This window comes from Rhipicephalus sanguineus, chromosome 3 (genome assembly GCF_013339695.2).
Source record: "Rhipicephalus sanguineus isolate Rsan-2018 chromosome 3, BIME_Rsan_1.4, whole genome shotgun sequence".
In the NCBI taxonomy this organism is placed as follows: Eukaryota; Metazoa; Arthropoda; class Arachnida; order Ixodida; family Ixodidae; genus Rhipicephalus; species Rhipicephalus sanguineus.
The window spans coordinates 172,709,180-172,728,611 of NC_051178.1; the positions used below are offsets into that span (position 1 = coordinate 172,709,180).

Genomic DNA, 19,432 nt, shown 5'->3' on the forward strand with positions numbered 1-19,432 from the left:
AAAAAGCGAGGAATGTGTGGAACTCCGTAAGGTGTGCTGCTTGTGAAAACAGCGAGACGAGCTCTTGTCACTGAGTTCAACGCTCCTATCGTTGCCGTCCTCGATTCAAGAGAGCCTTTAACAATCCGTATCATCCAGGCAAGTCCATGCGCAACTGGCACAAACCTCGAAAGTGATACGGGATTGTCGCGAAAAACAACAGATGGCCATCCGCATGCATTGTTCGCTTGCCGTGTATCACCTGTCACTTTCCTCTTTGTGACTGCTTTCCTGTAGCTTGCATGGCGTCAATGCGCGCTGTTGACTGCGATCGCGGTGTGTGATGTCTTCGGCACTTGACGTATCGCACTCGATGAGCGCATATGCAACGTTTCATTCATTCGCAGGGGTCCGAGCGGAGACGAGATATGCGAAGCGCCTGCCGCAGAGAAGCGGCTCACTCCGCGATCACCATCAAGAAGGATCCCATCAAGAAGGAAGCGTTGTTGAACGAGTCAGGGAGCTGCGGAAGATCTCCCGTCGTCGATTTCTTCGTTTCCGCTTGGGAGCGACAGCCGGTGAGCTCCACACTCGGCGACTGCGCCTATTTACTAGCCGACAGCAGGGTTTAAATCGCTTTACCTGAATCCCACACCTGTAGTCTTCAGATTAACACTTGCACCTGCCAAAACTTTCAAGACGGTGAAAAATAGCTGCCAAGAAAACAGGTAGTGATCAATTTTGCTGGTAACAGTAGTTGTACGGTATCCTTCAATGTGCTCACGCCCTACAACTAAATATTTAATGTAGAGTCAGTGTCAAAAGTTTAGAGACCACGAGACACAAAAAGCTGGACATTCCTGCTGTTTCGTTAGGCAGCCTTGTATTTAGATTTCCAGCCGGTTCTAAAATGTGCGAACAACACGTACTGTGCAATTCGACTGAATACAGCCACAAATTATAGGGAAATTAACTGTTTTCTTAGACCTAGTGGTTTTGAAACTTTTGACGCTGACTGTACTTATTTGTGCCTCATTCATGACTATGGTACTACTGTAATTTGGTGCGCCTTTTAATTCCTTTTCTCCTCCCTGCTTTCACGTTCTCAGAAAATGGACTATGATATAAACATCATAAAGGAAGGCTACTCTTTGCTGAGCAAGGACGGTCGTACCATGGTAGCGAACGGGACATCCACCCTTGTACGTGGACCTGGCTTCAACATCATTGTCGATACACTGTCTGCTTGGGACAGGGACTTCCTTGTGGACAGTAAGTACCTTCCTGTCACATCCCTGACATGGTAATTATCGCTGTGTAAACTGTGTACACTGCCATCATCACTTGTACAGATGCTAATACTTGCAAATGTAGCAGAACGTATCGGCAGGTTCCTTTGGTACTTTTCTACTGGTCATGAAACTCCTGCATAACGCTATGAAAGACCTTCATATAGTGCCTTCAGTTGCGCGCCACTGTGTCGCGTAGCTAGAAGGCGATACTGCAAGCGTTCTAGATGCTATAGATGCTACAATAGGTGTTTTATTACACATTATGGCCGTTATAAAAGAGACACTTATAGCATTCATCCATCGATCCATTTCTCCCACCACCCATCCATCCATAAAAGCAGCAAGGAGGGCGGTTGCACCTACTGGAGGGGTGATCGCCATTAGTGGAGTGTTAGTGCAGTGTGTTGCTGTGCGTGCTTCTATTTGTTTCGCCTCAACGTGTCTCTTCATGCGGTGACGTCAATGTTTAGTAATTCGCCATAGGAGCAATGCCTAACACTTGCTGTGTGTAAGGCTGCCGCTTCAGCGTTGACAAAAAGGCATCCTTGTTCTTGTTATCAGCTGACACGGAACTGTGCCAAAGATAGAAGCGAGCTTTTCTGCGACAAAAAACTTCCCAGTTCTTGTTTGAATTGAATTACATTCGTGCATGCAAGATACATTTTGATGCCGGAGACATTATTGGAACGCCAAACTCATGGTCACTGCAACACTAAATGTGAACAGACGAAAAAAAAAAAGACAGTCACTCAGGTACGAACTGATCAGTCTTATAAGATTTGTATGCAATGCAAGAACTTTTGCTTGAAAACTGTAAATATTGCCTAGATTTTAGTAAGTGCAAGTCACAGCTTCTGGTACGATTAGTGCCAGAATCGCTTCATGTTCATACTTGCTTGTGCACGTGAAATTATCATTGATAGCTAGGTGATGCCCCAGAATAAATGGCGAATCAGTGGGATAATGAGCACTTTGGGCTGTCAGTGCACAATAGGGCCCACCCATAACTTGCACGACGACATTAATCTTCGAGTCAGCTATGCTTATTCATGCTGTACTGCACAATCTAGGCATGACTTTGAACAGCTACGCCTGGATTGAGAAGTGTTGGTATAGGTATGAGCGCAAGCGAAATCGCATCACTTGATGGGCAGCCTTGGTTGAACCATTGCGAATAATTCATGACGTGAGCCAGTAAACAAATTGCATGCTATATTGTTTGCTCAACACTCATCGCTGCTATGTTTAGTTAGCGAATCCAGGGAAAAGTTGCAGGCAAAATATTTTAGTGGGAAACACCCACGTGAACGTGTGCCTGCCCTTCCAAATGTGGGAGATCAGGGCCCTTCTATTCACGATGGCACCGACCGATACTCGGTCGTCGAAGCTGCCCAAAGCTGAGCGAGGCCATTTCACAGCCATTTTCTTTGAAAGAAGTGAATACTTCAACAGCAACGCCAGATTCAGTTCAAACCGGGCATCCAAAACAGCCGCCTTGTTTTACGTGCACTACATAAACCACGCAAACACGGTAACTGCAAGTAACGTGTGTACGGTAAACGCTAAGGGTCATTTAGTGTACTGTGCATGCCCATTTCGATTGCGCTATTCCGCTAAGCCTGTTAAACTATAACTGCCTAATAAATCTCGCATTTTATCAACCATTACTTAGTGCACAAGCTAATTTGTGACTGCAAGGAGAACTAATTGATGAATGCCAGCAGTCATTCTGTGCATAGTTCAAAGCACCTTGTACAGCACTTCAACACTGCTGTTGCTTCTGCTGCTGTGTATCCCTTTTGCCTCAAATCACATGTAGTGGCTGCCATGTAGAAGTGAGGCATTGATGGCAAGTATGGTAATGAGTACTGTAGCGATTGCCTTGGATGGCTGTTCTCCATTGCTTACTTAGCAGGAAACGCTCTGAAAGCTGAGCAAGTAGTGTTGTTGCAGAAGTCTCCATGGCACACCTTTCATTGCAGTTTTTTTTTTCCGTGACACTTCGTACGAGATAAACGCTCCATATATATTACACCTACACTTTGTGGAAACAAGGTTTGTCTATTAAGTGTTTTTACCCGCCGCAGTTGTCTAGTGGTTATGGTGCTCGACTGCTGCCTCGGTGGTCGTGGGATCGAATCCCAGCCTTGGCGGCCGCATTTCGGTTGAGGCAAAATGTTGGAGGCTCGTGTACTTAGATTTGTGTGCACATTAAAGAACCCCAGATGATCGAAGTTTCAGGAGCCCTCCACTACAGCATCCCTCATAATCATATCGTGGTTTTGGGACGTGAAACCCCAACAATTACTATTATCATCACTTAAGTGTTTATTATTTGCACAATTTTGTGCAACACTGTCTCATGTTGAATTCCAATGGCGGAGTCAGAGCGAGCTTTTGTGCTCCTTTTGGAGCAAGTGTGTTCCAATGGCAGAGTGAGGGTGGGAGTCCAGCGTTCCAGTGAGAGAATCGGAGCGGATTCAGAGTGGGAGTCACTCCGTGGAGCAGGAATAGTTGCTCCGCCAAAATCGGCAGAGTCGACCGGAACTTGGCGTGACTTACTTCCTTTAAAACGTTTGCCTGCTTGGGGGCACTGCCGCTGTCGCGCATTTTGAAAGTAATGGCGGACTACATGGGCGTCTGGGCAAATCATGCCGCATTGCTTCCGCTGATCGATAGCAACAGCTCCAAGTCAGAAAACTCCACTTCCTGCACGAGCAATTCATCGGATATTGGCAGCAACGCTAAAACTGCCGCATACGAGCGGGAGTTCGACAGAGGAATTAGCAGAATGGAATAACTACACGCAAGGTATTCTGGGCAACTCAAGTACTTCCACTTCCTTCTTGCTCCCATGCTTGCTCCGGTGGCACGGATTGTGTTCCAGTCGCGGATTTGGAGGCGTTGCTCTACGCCAGAGTCGATTGCTCGCTCGCAGAGTGCATCAGCTGTTCCGACTCTGCCATTGGAATTCAACATCAGATTTGTAAGATTGAGCATCTTTCACGCTATGAAAATAATCCATGGATAATTGATCTGTTTCTTGGCAACACTTGCAGATAGACTGTCGAAATGTATTCATCTACAGCAGTAATTTCCAAAGTTTAGTTTTACTGATGAATCGCACCATACTTCCTTGAATGATTTTCCGCGTGGTCGCCTTTGTTTTTCAGGTCTCGCAAAGCTTGGGGTCTCCTGCGACGAAATCAACTATGTGGTGTGCACACACGGCCATTCGGACCACATTGGAAACCTGAACCTGTTTCAGAGGGCCACCCACATCATTGGCACCACAGTGTCCAGTGGTGATGTGTACCAGCTGTGCACATTTGAAAACGTAATGTACTCATTCGTCCTGTTCAACTTGTGTCTGGTCACTCAAGGCTGTTTCACATGCCGCAATTGCAGTGGAAAAAATTGATTCGTTCGCTCTGTTTGCAACCGCCGCTAATGGCGGTTTCGTTTCACATGTGCTGCGAATGGCCTGCAATTTTCGCTCTGCGACTGGCACAGCCTGCATGGTTGCTTGCCGCCATTCTTTGTGGCAGACACTGTATAATTTTTCGAATGTAATGTCAAAGTCTGTGTGTGATAATATTGTGAAGTTTTTACGAAGAGTAACCGAAGAGAACGCGTGTTTTGTCATTTGAAAACGCTTTCCAATCTAAATTCATTTTATAGTGCGCAACAGCAGCCCCAACCAGAACAGAGTCGTTGGCGCAGTTTCGACAGCTCGGCCGGTGCTGTGCGAATTCGATGGGTCCCAACCAAAAAATTGCTCCGCCCTGCGAACAGAATGAAAAATTTCCAGCATGTTGGTCACTTGTCGCTGGCTGTTGCGGCAAGAGATATTGGCCGTTTTTTTCGCTGTGAGCAAGTTCGCAGCCTGAAAATAGCTGTGTTTTGCATCATGTGAAACAGCCTTCAGTCTAATTGCAGTGACAAAAGCGAACATCAGATATCTGTCGCTTGGGGAATAGCTTGAATGATAGGCTAGGCCCAATACCAATCAAAAGATTTTGATACAAAGACTCGACATTTCAAAGTTTAAGTGGCTCCTTCTTTAAGGGTGGGGTAACTAGGGTCGCTTTGAAACTTTTGCAACCTCTTGTCTTTATTCCAGACAGGTTGTGACCCCATAAATACTATTGCTATAATGTGGGTAGCATTTCTAACGATTGTTTGAAATTCGTTCATGTACCCTCTATTTTGTGCCAGAGGACTTCGTGGCATTGTAGAATAACTGGAGCAGATATTAAACAAAAGGTTCAGAAACGACATTGCTGACTTGTCCAACCTCACCTTGACGAAGAAACCAGTCTGGCTTCGAAACAGAGAGTCTCTAAATTAAAAATTTAGTTCAAGATTGTAGCTGAAAACTAGCCTATCATTCAAGAAACGCAGAGCGTAGTTTTATAGCAAATGTGGCAACGAAGCTGTTGGAAACGCTAGCATTGTCTTCAGCTATTAATGGCCTGAATGGCAACCATTCTTAAAAGTTAAAAAACTTCACACTTCTTCTAAATTCACGAGAAGAGACTATTATCGTTGATAGTTTGAAGCCAGCTCACCTAGACACTGGCAATGCCATCTCAACAATATGAACCGCTCCACGGCCACGTCTTTGTCGCTATTTGGGGGAGTCTGCTTAGAGTTCGATGCTGAAGAAGCAGTTGCATATATGGGAACCAAGGCAGACAAGCTCAAGCAGTGCAACCATGACATTGACTTAGACAAGGAGCTACCGTATTTACTCGAATCTAGGCCGGCCCCGATTCTAAGCCGACCCCCGAAATTCGCAAGGTCAGAAAAAAGAAAAAAACTTAATCATTGTACTCGAATCTAAGCCGACCCCCCCATTTTCGCACATCGTTTTTTCGAAAAAAACATCAGCTTACATTCGAATAAGTACGGTAATAATTGTTACTTACTTTTGGGCATTCTGTTCCCACAAGTGCTTGGCTTGCCAAATGAGCTCCTTGTTAACGTGTCTTCTCTCTCTTTTGTGCACACACGCCATCTTACCTCAATTTAATGAAATCCTGCATTTGTTATGGGAACAAATGAAACATCCCTAAAACACGGGGTGTCATTGGAGCCACTGTTTCGACAAGCGGACTTGTGTTCAAGCTTAAAGAAGACAAGTCGGCTTGTCGAAACGTTGGCTCCAGCGACACCTCGTGTTCCAAGGATTTTTCATCTCTTCAAGATTCCATCTTCACCTCAACTTCTACCTTATTTCGAATTACTATGTGACGTGTTCATTTATGCAAAAGCACATGTTAGTACTACGAGCTGAGAATGCCTCTACAGCGAAGATTTATGTTGTGATGCATTTGCATTGCGAAGGAATTTGATGTTAATATACATGTCCTGCAGTGAATGTTCAGTGTGCTTATGGACAGTGGTTTATTGCTGTAATAGATTCATCAGCACATACTGCCACACCTAACTAAAAAAATAATAAAAGCAGTAATCAATAAAGTAAAAATTTTCATGCCACTATCAGTGTAACAAATCGTATGAGGTAAATTCCGAAAAATGTTCCTTTGCAGGGTTGTAGAAACTGTATGTCTGAATTTTATTGTTTACTACGTGAGGACTGAGTGTTAGAAGGGTTTTAAGAACATGGTCTGGTGCTCTGCTTGAAGAGTGTACAATCAACATAACACCTGGCGTCTGATGACCTTTTATTTTTTTCAGGATGAGCCTTATAGGATTGCGACTGACGTCCAAATCATTCCCACACCAGGCCACACACTGACTGATGTCAGTGTCGTCGTCAAAACGGCAAAGCTGGGCACGGTGGCCATAACAGGTACGCACTACGATATTTTACTGAGACAGCAATTGGGAACTCGCTGCAGCATTCGCTTTGTTGGTTCATCCGTTATTCTTTTATGCTGCAATGATCATTTTAGTGCCATGGTCAGCGTACTAATTGATATGATATGGAAATATCATTCTGTTTCATGTCAGTGACAGTCTAAAAAAAATTCGAGATTGCCACAAATGAGACTTATGATTCTAACTCTTTATCGAGCAAACTTGTTCCCAGGTAGACAAGCAAGGCTGACAAACAACTGTCTATAAGTTGGTGAATCAGGTCTTATGGGCAAAGTTCATCCACCATTATACATGACTCGCCTTACATGCCAGAGTACAGTAACGCCTTGTTACTAAGCACTTGCTTTAAACAATATGAATGGTTGAAATGTAGTTGCAACAAATCCCCAACCGGGTTTCCATACAGCCTAAGCTATTTGCTGACGTCAGCAAAAATGGCCTGTCCTGTGCCTCTCGGTTAGTCTGTGCAGCCATCGCTCTTTGTCGCGTAAAGGTTAACTGCTCCCGTGAACTCACGGTGTAGCTGATGCTGCAATGTGCCGCAAAAGCTCTTCGTTTATTTGGTAATAGCCGAGGCCTGTCAACCAGTGACTCATGGATCATTGTGATTATCATCAGAAAAGTGCAAATTAGCAGCCTATCAGCTGGCTTCATGGCTAATTTGGATGGGGCTGTAGTGATTTGACCACTTGAGGGAAATCAGAACGCATGGATTAGTTTTTTTCAAGTGCCTTCAATCAGCTGCTGACTGTATTTCTAATGTGGCTCTTTGGGCTTGTCGGTACAACATATTGGTAAATCGCATCACATAAAACACAGAGACACAGGGATTTATAAGCCATCTAGTTGTGTGAATAGTGCAAAGAAAAAATGAGTTCTGATTGTAGCCAAGAATTAACCGTGAATTCAGCAAGACATAATGGTACAAAAGCACATTGGAAGGTGTTTTCATACTTTGTATAGTGGTCTTGTACTCAATTTCATACATAGCATGGAACACTACGAAAGCTGGAGAGGCTTTTCTCGTTTGTCACATTCACAGCTGCAACGTATTGGGCCCTTTAGAAGGGTAGTGGATTGGGCTAGTTGGTACTGCATGATCTCTAGCGTAATAGCACGGAAACACAACAAAAGACAAGATGGGACAAAGACATGCACTAACTTTCAACTGAGCTTGTTGTGAAACGAAGCAAGATATATGCAGGCAGTGTTAACAGTGACTGATAAAAAAACAGAATAAGCAGGCACGTGTTGAAACAGAACAAGCGAAATCAGATTAAACAAGCACGTGTTGAAGCAGAGTTAATGTAGCAAGTGCAATAAAAGAGTGATCAGCTCAGCTGAAAGTTAGCGCTTGTTGTCCCATCTTGTCTTTTGTCATGTTTCCACACTGTTACACTAAAGATTGGGCCAGATGTAAAAGAAAGATACAGGCATGCATGATGTAATTTGACATAACGTTGGGTTTGACACTTTGTCTCAAACTATGATGCATCATTGTATAGAATGCGTCGTGCATTTTTAGCCTCTTTACCACCAATTGAGCGGCGGCATGTTTCTCTGACCGGCAGCCACGGTACACCACTCGCACTTGTCATCAAAACATGGTATGTTAGACACAGAAAGCAAGAAGGTGCTTTTAAAATGCAGGAGGATAGTGTGAAGTTCGACAGCTGCAAAGACGCCGTGACTGTTCCTCCGAGAATTCTTCTTATGCCCGCTTTGATTACAGGAGACCTGTTTGAGAAGGAGGAGGACATTGACAACCCCAAGCTGTGGAAGGAGGTGGGAGGCAGTGAGGACCCACAGAAGCAGTGCAACAGTCGCCAGATGATCCTAGACGTAGCGGATTACATTATCCCCGGACACGGTCCCATGTTCAAGGTCACCGAAGAGATGCGTGAAAAGCACGCAAGCCTCTTGGAGAGTCATGGATACGAGGACAGCAATTGACGCTGTACTCCGTGTAGGATGTTGTGTCCTTAGCCCAATATTCAACCTTAGTTCGTTATCATAATTGACACCGTCTGTGATGATGAATGTGAAGTGGCAGTCATTGACTTGGGAAGTGTAAGCTTACATGCCCGCCTTTGCAGAGAGCAATTTTTATGTGCGGGCTGACTGCGGAACATACTTTTATAGCAGTATTATTAGAATAGTTTTGCAACGAGGTGTGACAGTTTTTTATACGCGATTATAATAGATGCTATAATGATTAGATTGAAAAAGCTGCAGGGGATGCTAATGGCCCTTGCTAATAATAAAAAAAAAGTTATCTTATTGGGATGCTGATTTTTAAAAGGCTTTCTTAAAATGTAAGACAGGTCCCTGAAGCAACGAGTAGCCTGCCATTGACTTGCCCACTTGCATATCGTCCAACTCTAGGCTGCAGGTGTGTGTTGAATTTCTATAGTGATGTAGCCGAGTATGGTGTACCTCATTTTTCAAACATTTTAACGTTTGCATGTAACAAGGAATCTTCATGCACTGTGATTGTGTGTCTTTTACATAGCAGTGCTCAGTTGTTCAGATTCTGTTCTCGTAATTGCTGTTTTAAGTTCATTTTTGCAAGGAGTACCCAAGAATGACTGGAACGTTCTTTACAGACAGTAATGCTCTGTAGCACCTAAAAGCTTACAGCATCATTTGTATGTAGCTTTAAGACATTCTGCATCAATCTGGCAAGGGTTGTAGCTCAGTATAAAGTTTTTTTCATTTCTCTGCCAAATGTGAATGTAATCTCAGAAAATTTTTTCGCCTGCTGCACTCTGAATTCTTCCTTGTATGTGAAAGACAAACTTTGAAAACATCTGAAACAAACATCTGAAAACGAGCAATAGTACAGTGTGAATTGGTTGGCTTTTTATTTATGTAATTAAAAGAAAAGCTTTTATTAATAAAAAACAAAATTTGGTATGTTCCTGAGACTTTGTCTGCTCATATGAATCCAGTAATAGAAGATAGAGAAAATGTAGGAGTCTTGAAAACACAATTTCGTGTGTCCTCTCTGCTCATTATTATTGCGCCTTTTAACATGTGCAAGACACTTTAAGGAATGCAATGAACAGTGCAAATTATAGCTAGGGTCCATTGACTGATGTAGGAGACTTTCGCTGGCAATACTTGCTGTTGCAGTTGAGAAACTTCACTGTGCACCTAGATGAGTGAAAAACATTGTAGGTATCTATCTGGGTGTCCCTTTGGCCTTCAATGCTTTTGAATTTGAAATCGATGTGAACGTTAAGTGCACTTGTATGTCCACAGTTTTTTGTGAGCAGGAGTAAATGCCAGCATAGTGAACTTTGGGACCCTGCAAGTTTCACTTGGTGCTGTTGAATAATGTGCTGTATGTTTATTGAGGAGGTGTCTCCAACTATTACTGTTATTTTTTGTTTGTTTTGTAGAGGTCGGTTGATAACAGTTTATGTTTGTAGCAAGCAAATTGTACATTTGAGTGTGCAAATATTATCTCGAACATTTGCCTAATGTTATCTTGTATACACGTGAATCTGGATATATCGGAACGCGAAAGGATTGTGCAATATTATAGACAATCTGAAACTCGCAAGGTTCCTATATTAAGGTTATCTAGAAACTCTACAAGTCTTGGACAGTGTCTCGAGATTGTGAAAAGTGGGAATTTACTGATGTTTCTCCAAGGCTGTGTTGAAAGTGTAAAAGTTTATTTCTTGCCTGAGGGCTCACGTCGACCTGAAGGTGATTCCCTTGTTTAGCTAGCATTCATTGTAGTACTTGCGCGGGAACAAACGGGGACGAAGAAAGGCACACGGACAAGCGCAATCTAACAACTGATTTATTTCTGAAAAAAGCGTTTGCTTAAAAGCCCAACGTGATCTGCGCGCTTCCGCCAGAGAGCACACACCATCCGCGCATACAACAATCAATGGACCACAATTCCCAAGATCATCGCGTCCACACACACACACGAAGCACCTACATCGACAAAATGAAAAGGGAACGTCATTAAAGATACGCGGACAGCAGCGAAATCTCCTTATCTAATAAAGCAACAGACGGATGGCTGATGCACTTGTCTTCTAGTCTATTGATCCAAAGCGCCTCAACTATTTCCCTCGCAGTCTTGTTACGGTGTTTGAACAGAATGCCCGTGCCTCCAGGCCGAGGTATGCAGCCACATTCTTTACAGTGCATGGCCATATGCGTACTAGGGCGACCTTTTAGGCTGGACAAATGCTCCCTTATTCTAGTGTTGCAGCAACGTCCAGTCTGCCCCACGTACGCATGACCACACGTCAAAGGAATGTTATACACCGCATTAGTCGCGCATTCCACAAACTGGTTCTTGCTCGGATGTTTGATATTGCATTCTTTTTTTGTTCGTTCCTTGCATTCGAACATCTTTTTCACCTTGGCACACACCTTTCCTATTTTGTTATGGGCTGAAAACACCACTTTCACTCCGTAGTTTTCGGCTACCTTTTTAAGTCGGTGTGACAGGCCGTGTACATACGGAATAACTGAAACCTTAGAAAATGGTTCATTTTTTCTGGGGTTAGCACCGCTTAAGTCATCTTCCTGTTTTAATTTCTTCATTAGCCTAGTGCATGAAGCCTGCAGAATGGTGTTTGGATACCCGGCTTCCCGCAAGCGATCAACTTGCTGTAAAAACACGGTGTTCACAGTATGAAAACATGACTTTCTTAACGCTGATATGAAACAAGACATTACAATACCATTCTTAACAATTCTGGAATGATTAGATGCATAATTCAAAAGCGGCTTCCCCGCTCTAGGCGAGAACTGCCAGCACACATGCCCTGGTTGAAATTCTAACTTGATGTCAAGAAACTGCAATTTGCTGCCTACAGGTACTTCAGACGTAAATGTCAAGCCTTTTCCCCGAGAACTGAAGGCATCAACCACCCTATTCTTGAACCCTTCCTTGTCCTCTTGTCTGCCCAATATCAAATAGTCGTCAACATACCTGTATATCTTGTATGTTATACCTTCTAAATCATTTTTGAGATCTCTGTCAATACTTTCTAGAAAAATGCTGCTGAGGCTAGGAGCCACCTTAGAACCAATGCACACCCCCTTGGCCTGTATGTAAGTTCCATCACAGAATCCTACGTGCGTGTTCTGTAAATAAAAAAGCAAAAGTTCTAGGAAGGATTCAACCGTCATCCCACACGTGTTGCGGAAAGCAACTTCATCGTTGTCCTTTGTGATGCAGTCTTTAACTGAGCACATGAGGGGTCCTTGCGGTAAAGAATAGAAGAGGTCCTGCACGTCTATGCTAAATCCAGCGTTAAGAAAGTCATGTTTTCATACTGTGAACACCGTGTTTTTACAGCAAGTTGATCGCTTGCGGGAAGCCGGGTATCCAAACACCATTCTGCAGGCTTCATGCACTAGGCTAATGAAGAAATTAAAACAGGAAGATGACTTAAGCGGTGCTAACCCCAGAAAAAATGAACCATTTTCTAAGGTTTCAGTTATTCCGTATGTACACGGCCTGTCACACCGACTTAAAAAGGTAGCCGAAAACTACGGAGTGAAAGTGGTGTTTTCAGCCCATAACAAAATAGGAAAGGTGTGTGCCAAGGTGAAAAAGATGTTCGAATGCAAGGAACGAACAAAAAAAGAATGCAATATCAAACATCCGAGCAAGAACCAGTTTGTGGAATGCGCGACTAATGCGGTGTATAACATTCCTTTGACGTGTGGTCATGCGTACGTGGGGCAGACTGGACGTTGCTGCAACACTAGAATAAGGGAGCATTTGTCCAGCCTAAAAGGTCGCCCTAGTACGCATATGGCCATGCACTGTAAAGAATGTGGCTGCATACCTCGGCCTGGAGGCACGGGCATTCTGTTCAAACACCGTAACAAGACTGCGAGGGAAATAGTTGAGGCGCTTTGGATCAATAGACTAGAAGACAAGTGCATCAGCCATCCGTCTGTTGCTTTATTAGATAAGGAGATTTCGCTGCTGTCCGCGTATCTTTAATGACGTTTCCTTTTCATTTTGTCGATGTAGGTGCTTCGTGTGTGTGTGTGGACGCGATGATCTTGGGAATTGTGGTCCATTGATTGTTGTATGCGCGGATGGTGTGTGCTCTCTGGCGGAAGCGCGCAGATCACGTTGGGCTTTTAAGCAAACGCTTTTTTCAGAAATAAATCAGTTGTTAGATTGCGCTTGTCCGTGTGCCTTTCTTCGTCCCCGTTTGTTCCCGCGCAAGTACTACAATGAATTCGTTCCAACTAGGCCGGCTAGCAGTTTTGCTTTAGCTAGCATGTTGCTAGATCTCGTTTCAGATCTCATAACTTCGTGTCTCTTTCTCATTGTGTTTATTGTTTGTTTAAATAGCTTTCTTTTATTTTTTATTAACACATGTTTTAAAAATGGAGTCAGTGGAGCTTTGTAAAGTGCATTGAGGTTCATTTTTGCATATTAAAAACTTGGTCTCATCTGAACAAAGAGTGCATAGTTTGTAGTTTGTGTTTCTCATTTCTGTTTATTTCATTTCCTCTACCATTATTATAGTTTTTCTTTTGTCGTTTGTGTGTAAGAACTCACAGCATTCGTAATGTGCTCTAGCCTTGCTGCACTGTGGGTACATAATGCCTCAAACCTACTTTCGTAGTTTTTCACTAATGATCATTTGCACAAATCCACCAGGAGTTCTCATTTGCTGTGGTGGTCTATTTTCGTTGCTTTGTAGCACTCTTGCGCAATAGCTCGGACCTACAGACGCCTCTGTTTCATCTTGGTTGACGTGTGTCATTCTAATGGCAAGCACATTGCCAGCCTAATTCAAGTGCACTACCATAAAGGAGCAGTAGCCTTGAACTCTCATTTAATAGTGACCACTTCAATTAGCATTAAAAAGACTTCTATGTATTCTAAAGATAAACACTTAAAGGGACCGACAACCAATTTTTATGGTGCCTATTTAGTGCAATGGAAAGCTTACTGGTGAGAGTGTCTAATCACGGAATGGTAACGTGCAAAACGATGTGAAACATTTGTAATCCGAATTTTTCTGTCTGTGGCAAATATGAAGTCATATACACAAGTGACAACACATGCTCCAAACTGTGAGTGTGAGAGGAGTTTGCGTTCGAGCGCGGCAGTTTACTGTGCATGCATGCCCTCGACATGGTGCACTGGCTACCGCGAAGACAGCGCCGCTTCTCACCGTGCAACTCCTTTTACCTCATAAGCAGCATAAAATAGAGCGGGGATAGATAATAATATACATACTCTAATCTTCAGCACTAATTATGGCGCGCATGACAGCAACAGACTACGTGACTACGCATAGCAAGGTGATCGACTCCATAATTCAGCTTCAAGGCTCTTCCGCTAGGCTACGCGACATAACGGTTGTTCGTTACTATTAAACACGATTTAAAAATATGAATCTTACTCGCAACGCGAAAATGGTGCTGGAATCTGTCACTATATTTCAGGCTGTTTTCATTTCTACCAGGATCTAATCGCATGTTCTGGCCAGTTGTCAGTCCCTTTAAGAAGTGAGTTTGAGAGATTGTGAAAATTTTTACTACCGCTATATCTTTGATAAACTTACTATGTGAGTTTGATGACTAGGAAATGCAAACAACAAAGCTTCATTTTTAAAAAATTTTCCACTGGCAACTTCAGTACGGCATCATGCATTTCAAGGTATTTCTTGCATATTTTGACTGTTGTGGCTCAGTGAAGCTGTTGGAACTTGCTAGGTGCAGCCTTTGGCTCCTATAAAATACAATATAATCCACTTTTATGGGGAATAAGATTAACTAGGCCTCAGCTGATACTGCCATAATCCGTGATTTATGTGAGCTGGTGCAGAAGCCAAATGACAAGTGTTGCCACCGATCTTTCACTTTTACACCTTTCCTGGTTTACCAAGACTCTTCTAACTATAAGGATGACTTTTTTTGTATACTATAGATACCCAGCTGACTAACATAGGTCGGATGTAGTTGAGACTATTTTTCTCATCAACATCCTTTCAACTGATTTATATTTACTGAGGGATGAGGCTTTCTCCCAAAGTCTACCTATTTCATTTTTCCGAGCCATACAAACCCAACTCATTTACCACAACTTTTCGTCTAATCCTCTGTTTCTGCTGACTGTACTTTCCTGTAATGATACCGATACTGTTTTCGGTGTACCAGGAGCTATATAATGTAAATTGTACTTGACCTGCCCAACTTCTCTTTCTGATCTCAGATAGAATATAATCTAATTTGCTTTGTAACTTATACTCATCGCTAGCTCTTAGTGCTGTGCTGATCATATAGCTTTTGTCGTTCATCGCTCATTGTGCAGTTCTGAGCTCCCCTTTTATGTGTTAAGATCCCACACTATACTCTCTCCAATCAGGAAGGCCTGTGTAGCAGAATAGGTGACTGTCACTGTTGCGTACACCTTGCCATTACTTCTAACATCAATATGACCAACAACGTATCGGGCAAAGCCTGAAAATTTTTTGTTCTTGGGCGAGTTGTGGCGTTTCGTAGGGTTTTTGCACGAAATGTCGCCAAGTTCATTCTCTAACGGCTTTGTTTAAATCCAAAGATCTTTGGCTTTCTGTAGCAGGTCTGATTGAAGTAGTCATGCTTTGCATTATGTTGAGTGGAGGTCAAAGAGGTCAAAGATCAATGGACTGGGGGCCAAAGCCTGGAAAGGGATCAAAAACTTTGTTCTGGCCTATCCTGAACAAAGGCTAAGAAGCATCTGCACTCAGAGCCTCAATGACCACATGCGCATCACCTATCACTATTATGAAATACTAGGAAGCTTTCTTGTCATTTCACTGCTGATCATTGTTGACTCCTCTCCCTTCTAGCCACCATTGTAATCATATGTAGTCGCGAGTTTTTCTGCCAGAGTCCCTATTCCCTTCTTGGTGGGAGGGTGTCTGTTACAGTTCAGTGGGCCTTTGTAGTTTGGTTTTTCATTCAAAGTATAGCCTTACTGACCCTCCATAGTTACTTTACAGTATTTAACACAGCAAATTTATATGCAAGCGAGTCGGTGAGCAAGAGTGTGGCTTGACACTTTCTAAAGCTCATTTATGTGGATTTTAAGGGCTAATTGCATTTAGTAGTCAGCCAAATGTTACGGCATTGGTGTTTGCGTCATAGGTACAGCAAAATGAATTGAGCCAGAAAGGTGAAGACAGAACAAAATGTTTGCAGACTTCGTGAGCAGTGCAGTACATAGCCTACATTACCTTGCACACCTTATGTTTGTGCAAGTAGGTCTCACTGTAAAAATTTTATGAAGGTACTAAACTTGAAAGCATGTTTTGTAATGAACAAAATAATTCAGTTGGGTTTATCATCTAATCACACACAAAGCGGAATGGCATGTCAACATTCCACATCGCCAAACAGCAACTTATCTGGTCGGTTGCTTCCGGGGCTTGCTTTCTGCTGTCGATGATGCCAATGCTAGTGGCTTAGCTTGAGAGAGCTAGAGGCATGTGTGGATGAGAGTTTTTACTTAGCAATATGTTCCTGACTCTGCCTTATCTGAGTTTGTAGCACCTTGGTGCAGTTGCGTTTTTTCTGTAGTTGCAGCCAAGTGTACACCGTGTGATTTCTTGCAGAGTCTGGATTTCTTGTGGTTTCTTGCGTGCAATGAACTTTGAACGAGCTTTTGCAAAAGAGCTCATAGCATGTGTTTACTTGGTAACCACGTTGCAGTCTACTCAGCTTATGTACTGTAGTGCTGTTGTAAGCACTTGTCTCTCGTGTTCCTCTCTTGCTGAGTACCTTTCATTCTACAGGCTAGTCGAGGATTTATATTCGAGTAACAAATCTTGTTTATCTCTTTGTATATAGTATCACACTAACTTATCAGAAGGTAAGACCCCTTTGTCGCACTTAATTACTAATTAAGTGGCAGTGATTTAGTGGGTATAGGTCTGTCTGCATTTTGATGATGGTACATAGTTAACGAATGACACCTGTGCTTGCTTTTCTTGCAAGTACAGCACTGCGTTTTGCTGTGGGAAGGTCGGTTGCTAAGCATCCTTTCTGAGGATTGCGCTAGGCTTGTTTACACAGTGTAGAGATGCCGCAAGGGATTTTGCAGGATTTTATTCAAGATATTTGTGCAAGTATTTTTGCATTTTTGTAGCATTTTGTAACTGCGTTTTGCAAGAAAAGGAATATGCAAGACATGCTCACTGAATTGATGCTGCCTCTGATCTTTGAGTCATTATTTGTGACGACTGTAATTACAACCTTGTACCCTTAATAAAAATATATTGTCAGTGAGTGACTCAGTCTCAGTGTGGTGTTTCTGTTTACTACCATGAAATGCGTGTGTAACAACATTTATTCATTTTGCAGGTCTCATTGCTAGTTCAAGCAGTACAGCCAATGACAGACATACTGTGAAGTTGTACTTCATGAGCCATAATATTCACTCGCCCCTACTAAGCCTTGACTTTTTTCGTACTACTCCCCTGAACTCGCACATGGGTGCCATGGGAAACTCGCCATGGCAAAATGGCGGTCGCCGACGGTGGGCAGGGTTTAGCCGGCAAATTCTAGGGCTTATTTTGTGCTGAAATATTCTTGTACAGTGCATTTTTCATGTACGTATAGGTACAATAGACCCTATACTTCTATCTTTCGCTGAAAACCGCAAATTCTTGGCTGACCGTGCATGGCCCCTTTAAAGGGACACCAAAGAGAAAATCCTTTTTTTTTTTCATATCAGTAAATTGCTCTTTCAGAGTACCAAAATCACCATGCTTGCCGCGAGAAGACGCTTGGTAAGCGAGAAAACGGCAAAAAAAAAAAAAATGCGGACGGCGACGACATCTTGAAATTCGCACACCAAACGTCGTGACGTCATAGATTTTGACGGCATCTACAAGTTCCTACGTAGTTACTAATCAGTAAAAATGAAGTGAGGCCGCGATAGACTTAATATACCAAGTACAGGAGATTCCGTTGAGCCAGCGTCGCCATAATACGAAATGTACGCTTTGAAATCCATGACACACGCGAGGCAATTTCGGCGCGAAATTTAAAAATGAAATTTTGACCATGATTTTCACCTCTATTAATAAACCCATGATGGTGAAATTAACGATATTAGATTTCTGAGAGTACAATTTATCAATCCAAACCGATTCATAGTTTCATTTTGGTGCCCCTATATAGGTACTGGAGATTGCTGCAATGTCAAGACTCCAGCTACATAAACCATAGCTTCAACCCCAGATCTTGCGCCGTCGCCAAGCAGATGCTTGTACAAAGACTTTGCGGTTGTGTGGCCTGGTTTGGCAAGAGGGGACAGAGTGCTTGTAATACACAGTCCTGCGGGCCACACCGCCTAACAAAAGGGGGATGTAACCATCACGTGGTGCACTCCTATAAGACTGAAATGTCGAATTCCCCTTGCGAAGATACCCCTTTTAAGGTTACGTCATGGCCGTGCTATAGCGTTCTTGTCGCTAAAATAACTTGTTGTTGTGCTAGTAGGTAGTTCGTCTTGGTATAAGATTAATCGAGCCCAACAATGGCACATTCACACACGCAAACACCCACACATTCACTCAACCAACATACGTACTGCGCTGTACATATATTTTGGTTGAATAAATATGTGAGTGTGTGCGTTTGTGAAATTGCCATGTTCGCGCTCGATCATTTTCACACTTGAGAAGTTCCTGTCACTATTCTGGGATCCTTTGTGGTGCAGGCAGCCTCCACCGCATAGCCTGGAACAAAAGTATGGGGGTTGTCTATGTGCCCTAGGAAAAAGTGCGTGTGTGAGGGGGGGTGGTGGACGGTGGTGGGGGGGGGGGGGGGGCGTTGAAAGCCGACTTTATTATGCATTGAGGGAGGTATGTGAAATAGAGCTGTCACTGTTGTGACCAAAGTGTGTAAGTTTGAAACTTTGTTTACAGACACTCCGTTTCATGTTCCATGCCACATATGTCTGGAACGAAATGAAGCATGGTAATTGATTGATTGAATAACTTTATTATAAACAGTCCTGAAGCTCGGTTTTTTAGGCCGAGGAGGGCCGCGTCCACGTCGGCACCACCAGTCCGAGACGGGTGGCGGCGTCGCGGGCCTTCTGGACAGCCCTTAATTGATCGTCGAGTTCGTCGCTCTTGATGAGCCGCATCCACTTCTCCCATTCCCGGTCGGCATCGGCGAGAGAGGCGGGGCATCCCGCCATCACGTGTCTGATTGCCATGACGCCATTACATGCATCGCACACTGTCCTTAATTCCAGCTCCGGATAAATTTTATTTACGTTGTACGGTGTCGGGTAGGTACCCGTC

The 19,432-nt window shown here is 43.3% G+C and overlaps 1 protein-coding gene across 1 annotated transcript; it reads left to right on the forward strand.

The window, feature by feature from the left end:
• The first annotated feature begins 323 nt into the window (after positions 1-323).
• On the forward strand, positions 324-17,410 carry LOC119387677 (metallo-beta-lactamase domain-containing protein 1). Its single transcript, XM_037655139.2, has 6 exons — positions 324-557; positions 1,089-1,251; positions 4,445-4,608; positions 6,975-7,089; positions 8,851-10,867; positions 13,407-17,410. Exons 1-5 carry the CDS (start codon positions 363-365, stop codon positions 9,069-9,071), a joined length of 858 nt encoding a protein of 285 aa, XP_037511067.2. The 5' UTR covers positions 324-362; the 3' UTR covers positions 9,072-10,867; positions 13,407-17,410.
• Positions 17,411-19,432: the final 2,022 nt, after the last annotated feature.

Coding starts and splice junctions, on each gene's coding strand:
- LOC119387677 (XM_037655139.2), top strand. CDS start 363: ATGCAACGTTTCATTCATTCGCAGGGGTCCGAGCGGAGACGAGATATG. Junction 558..1,088: donor CCGCTTGGGAGCGACAGCCG/GTGAGCTCCACA, acceptor TCACGTTCTCAG/AAAATGGACTATGATATAAA. Junction 4,609..6,974: donor AGCTGTGCACATTTGAAAAC/GTAATGTACTCA, acceptor TATTTTTTTCAG/GATGAGCCTTATAGGATTGC.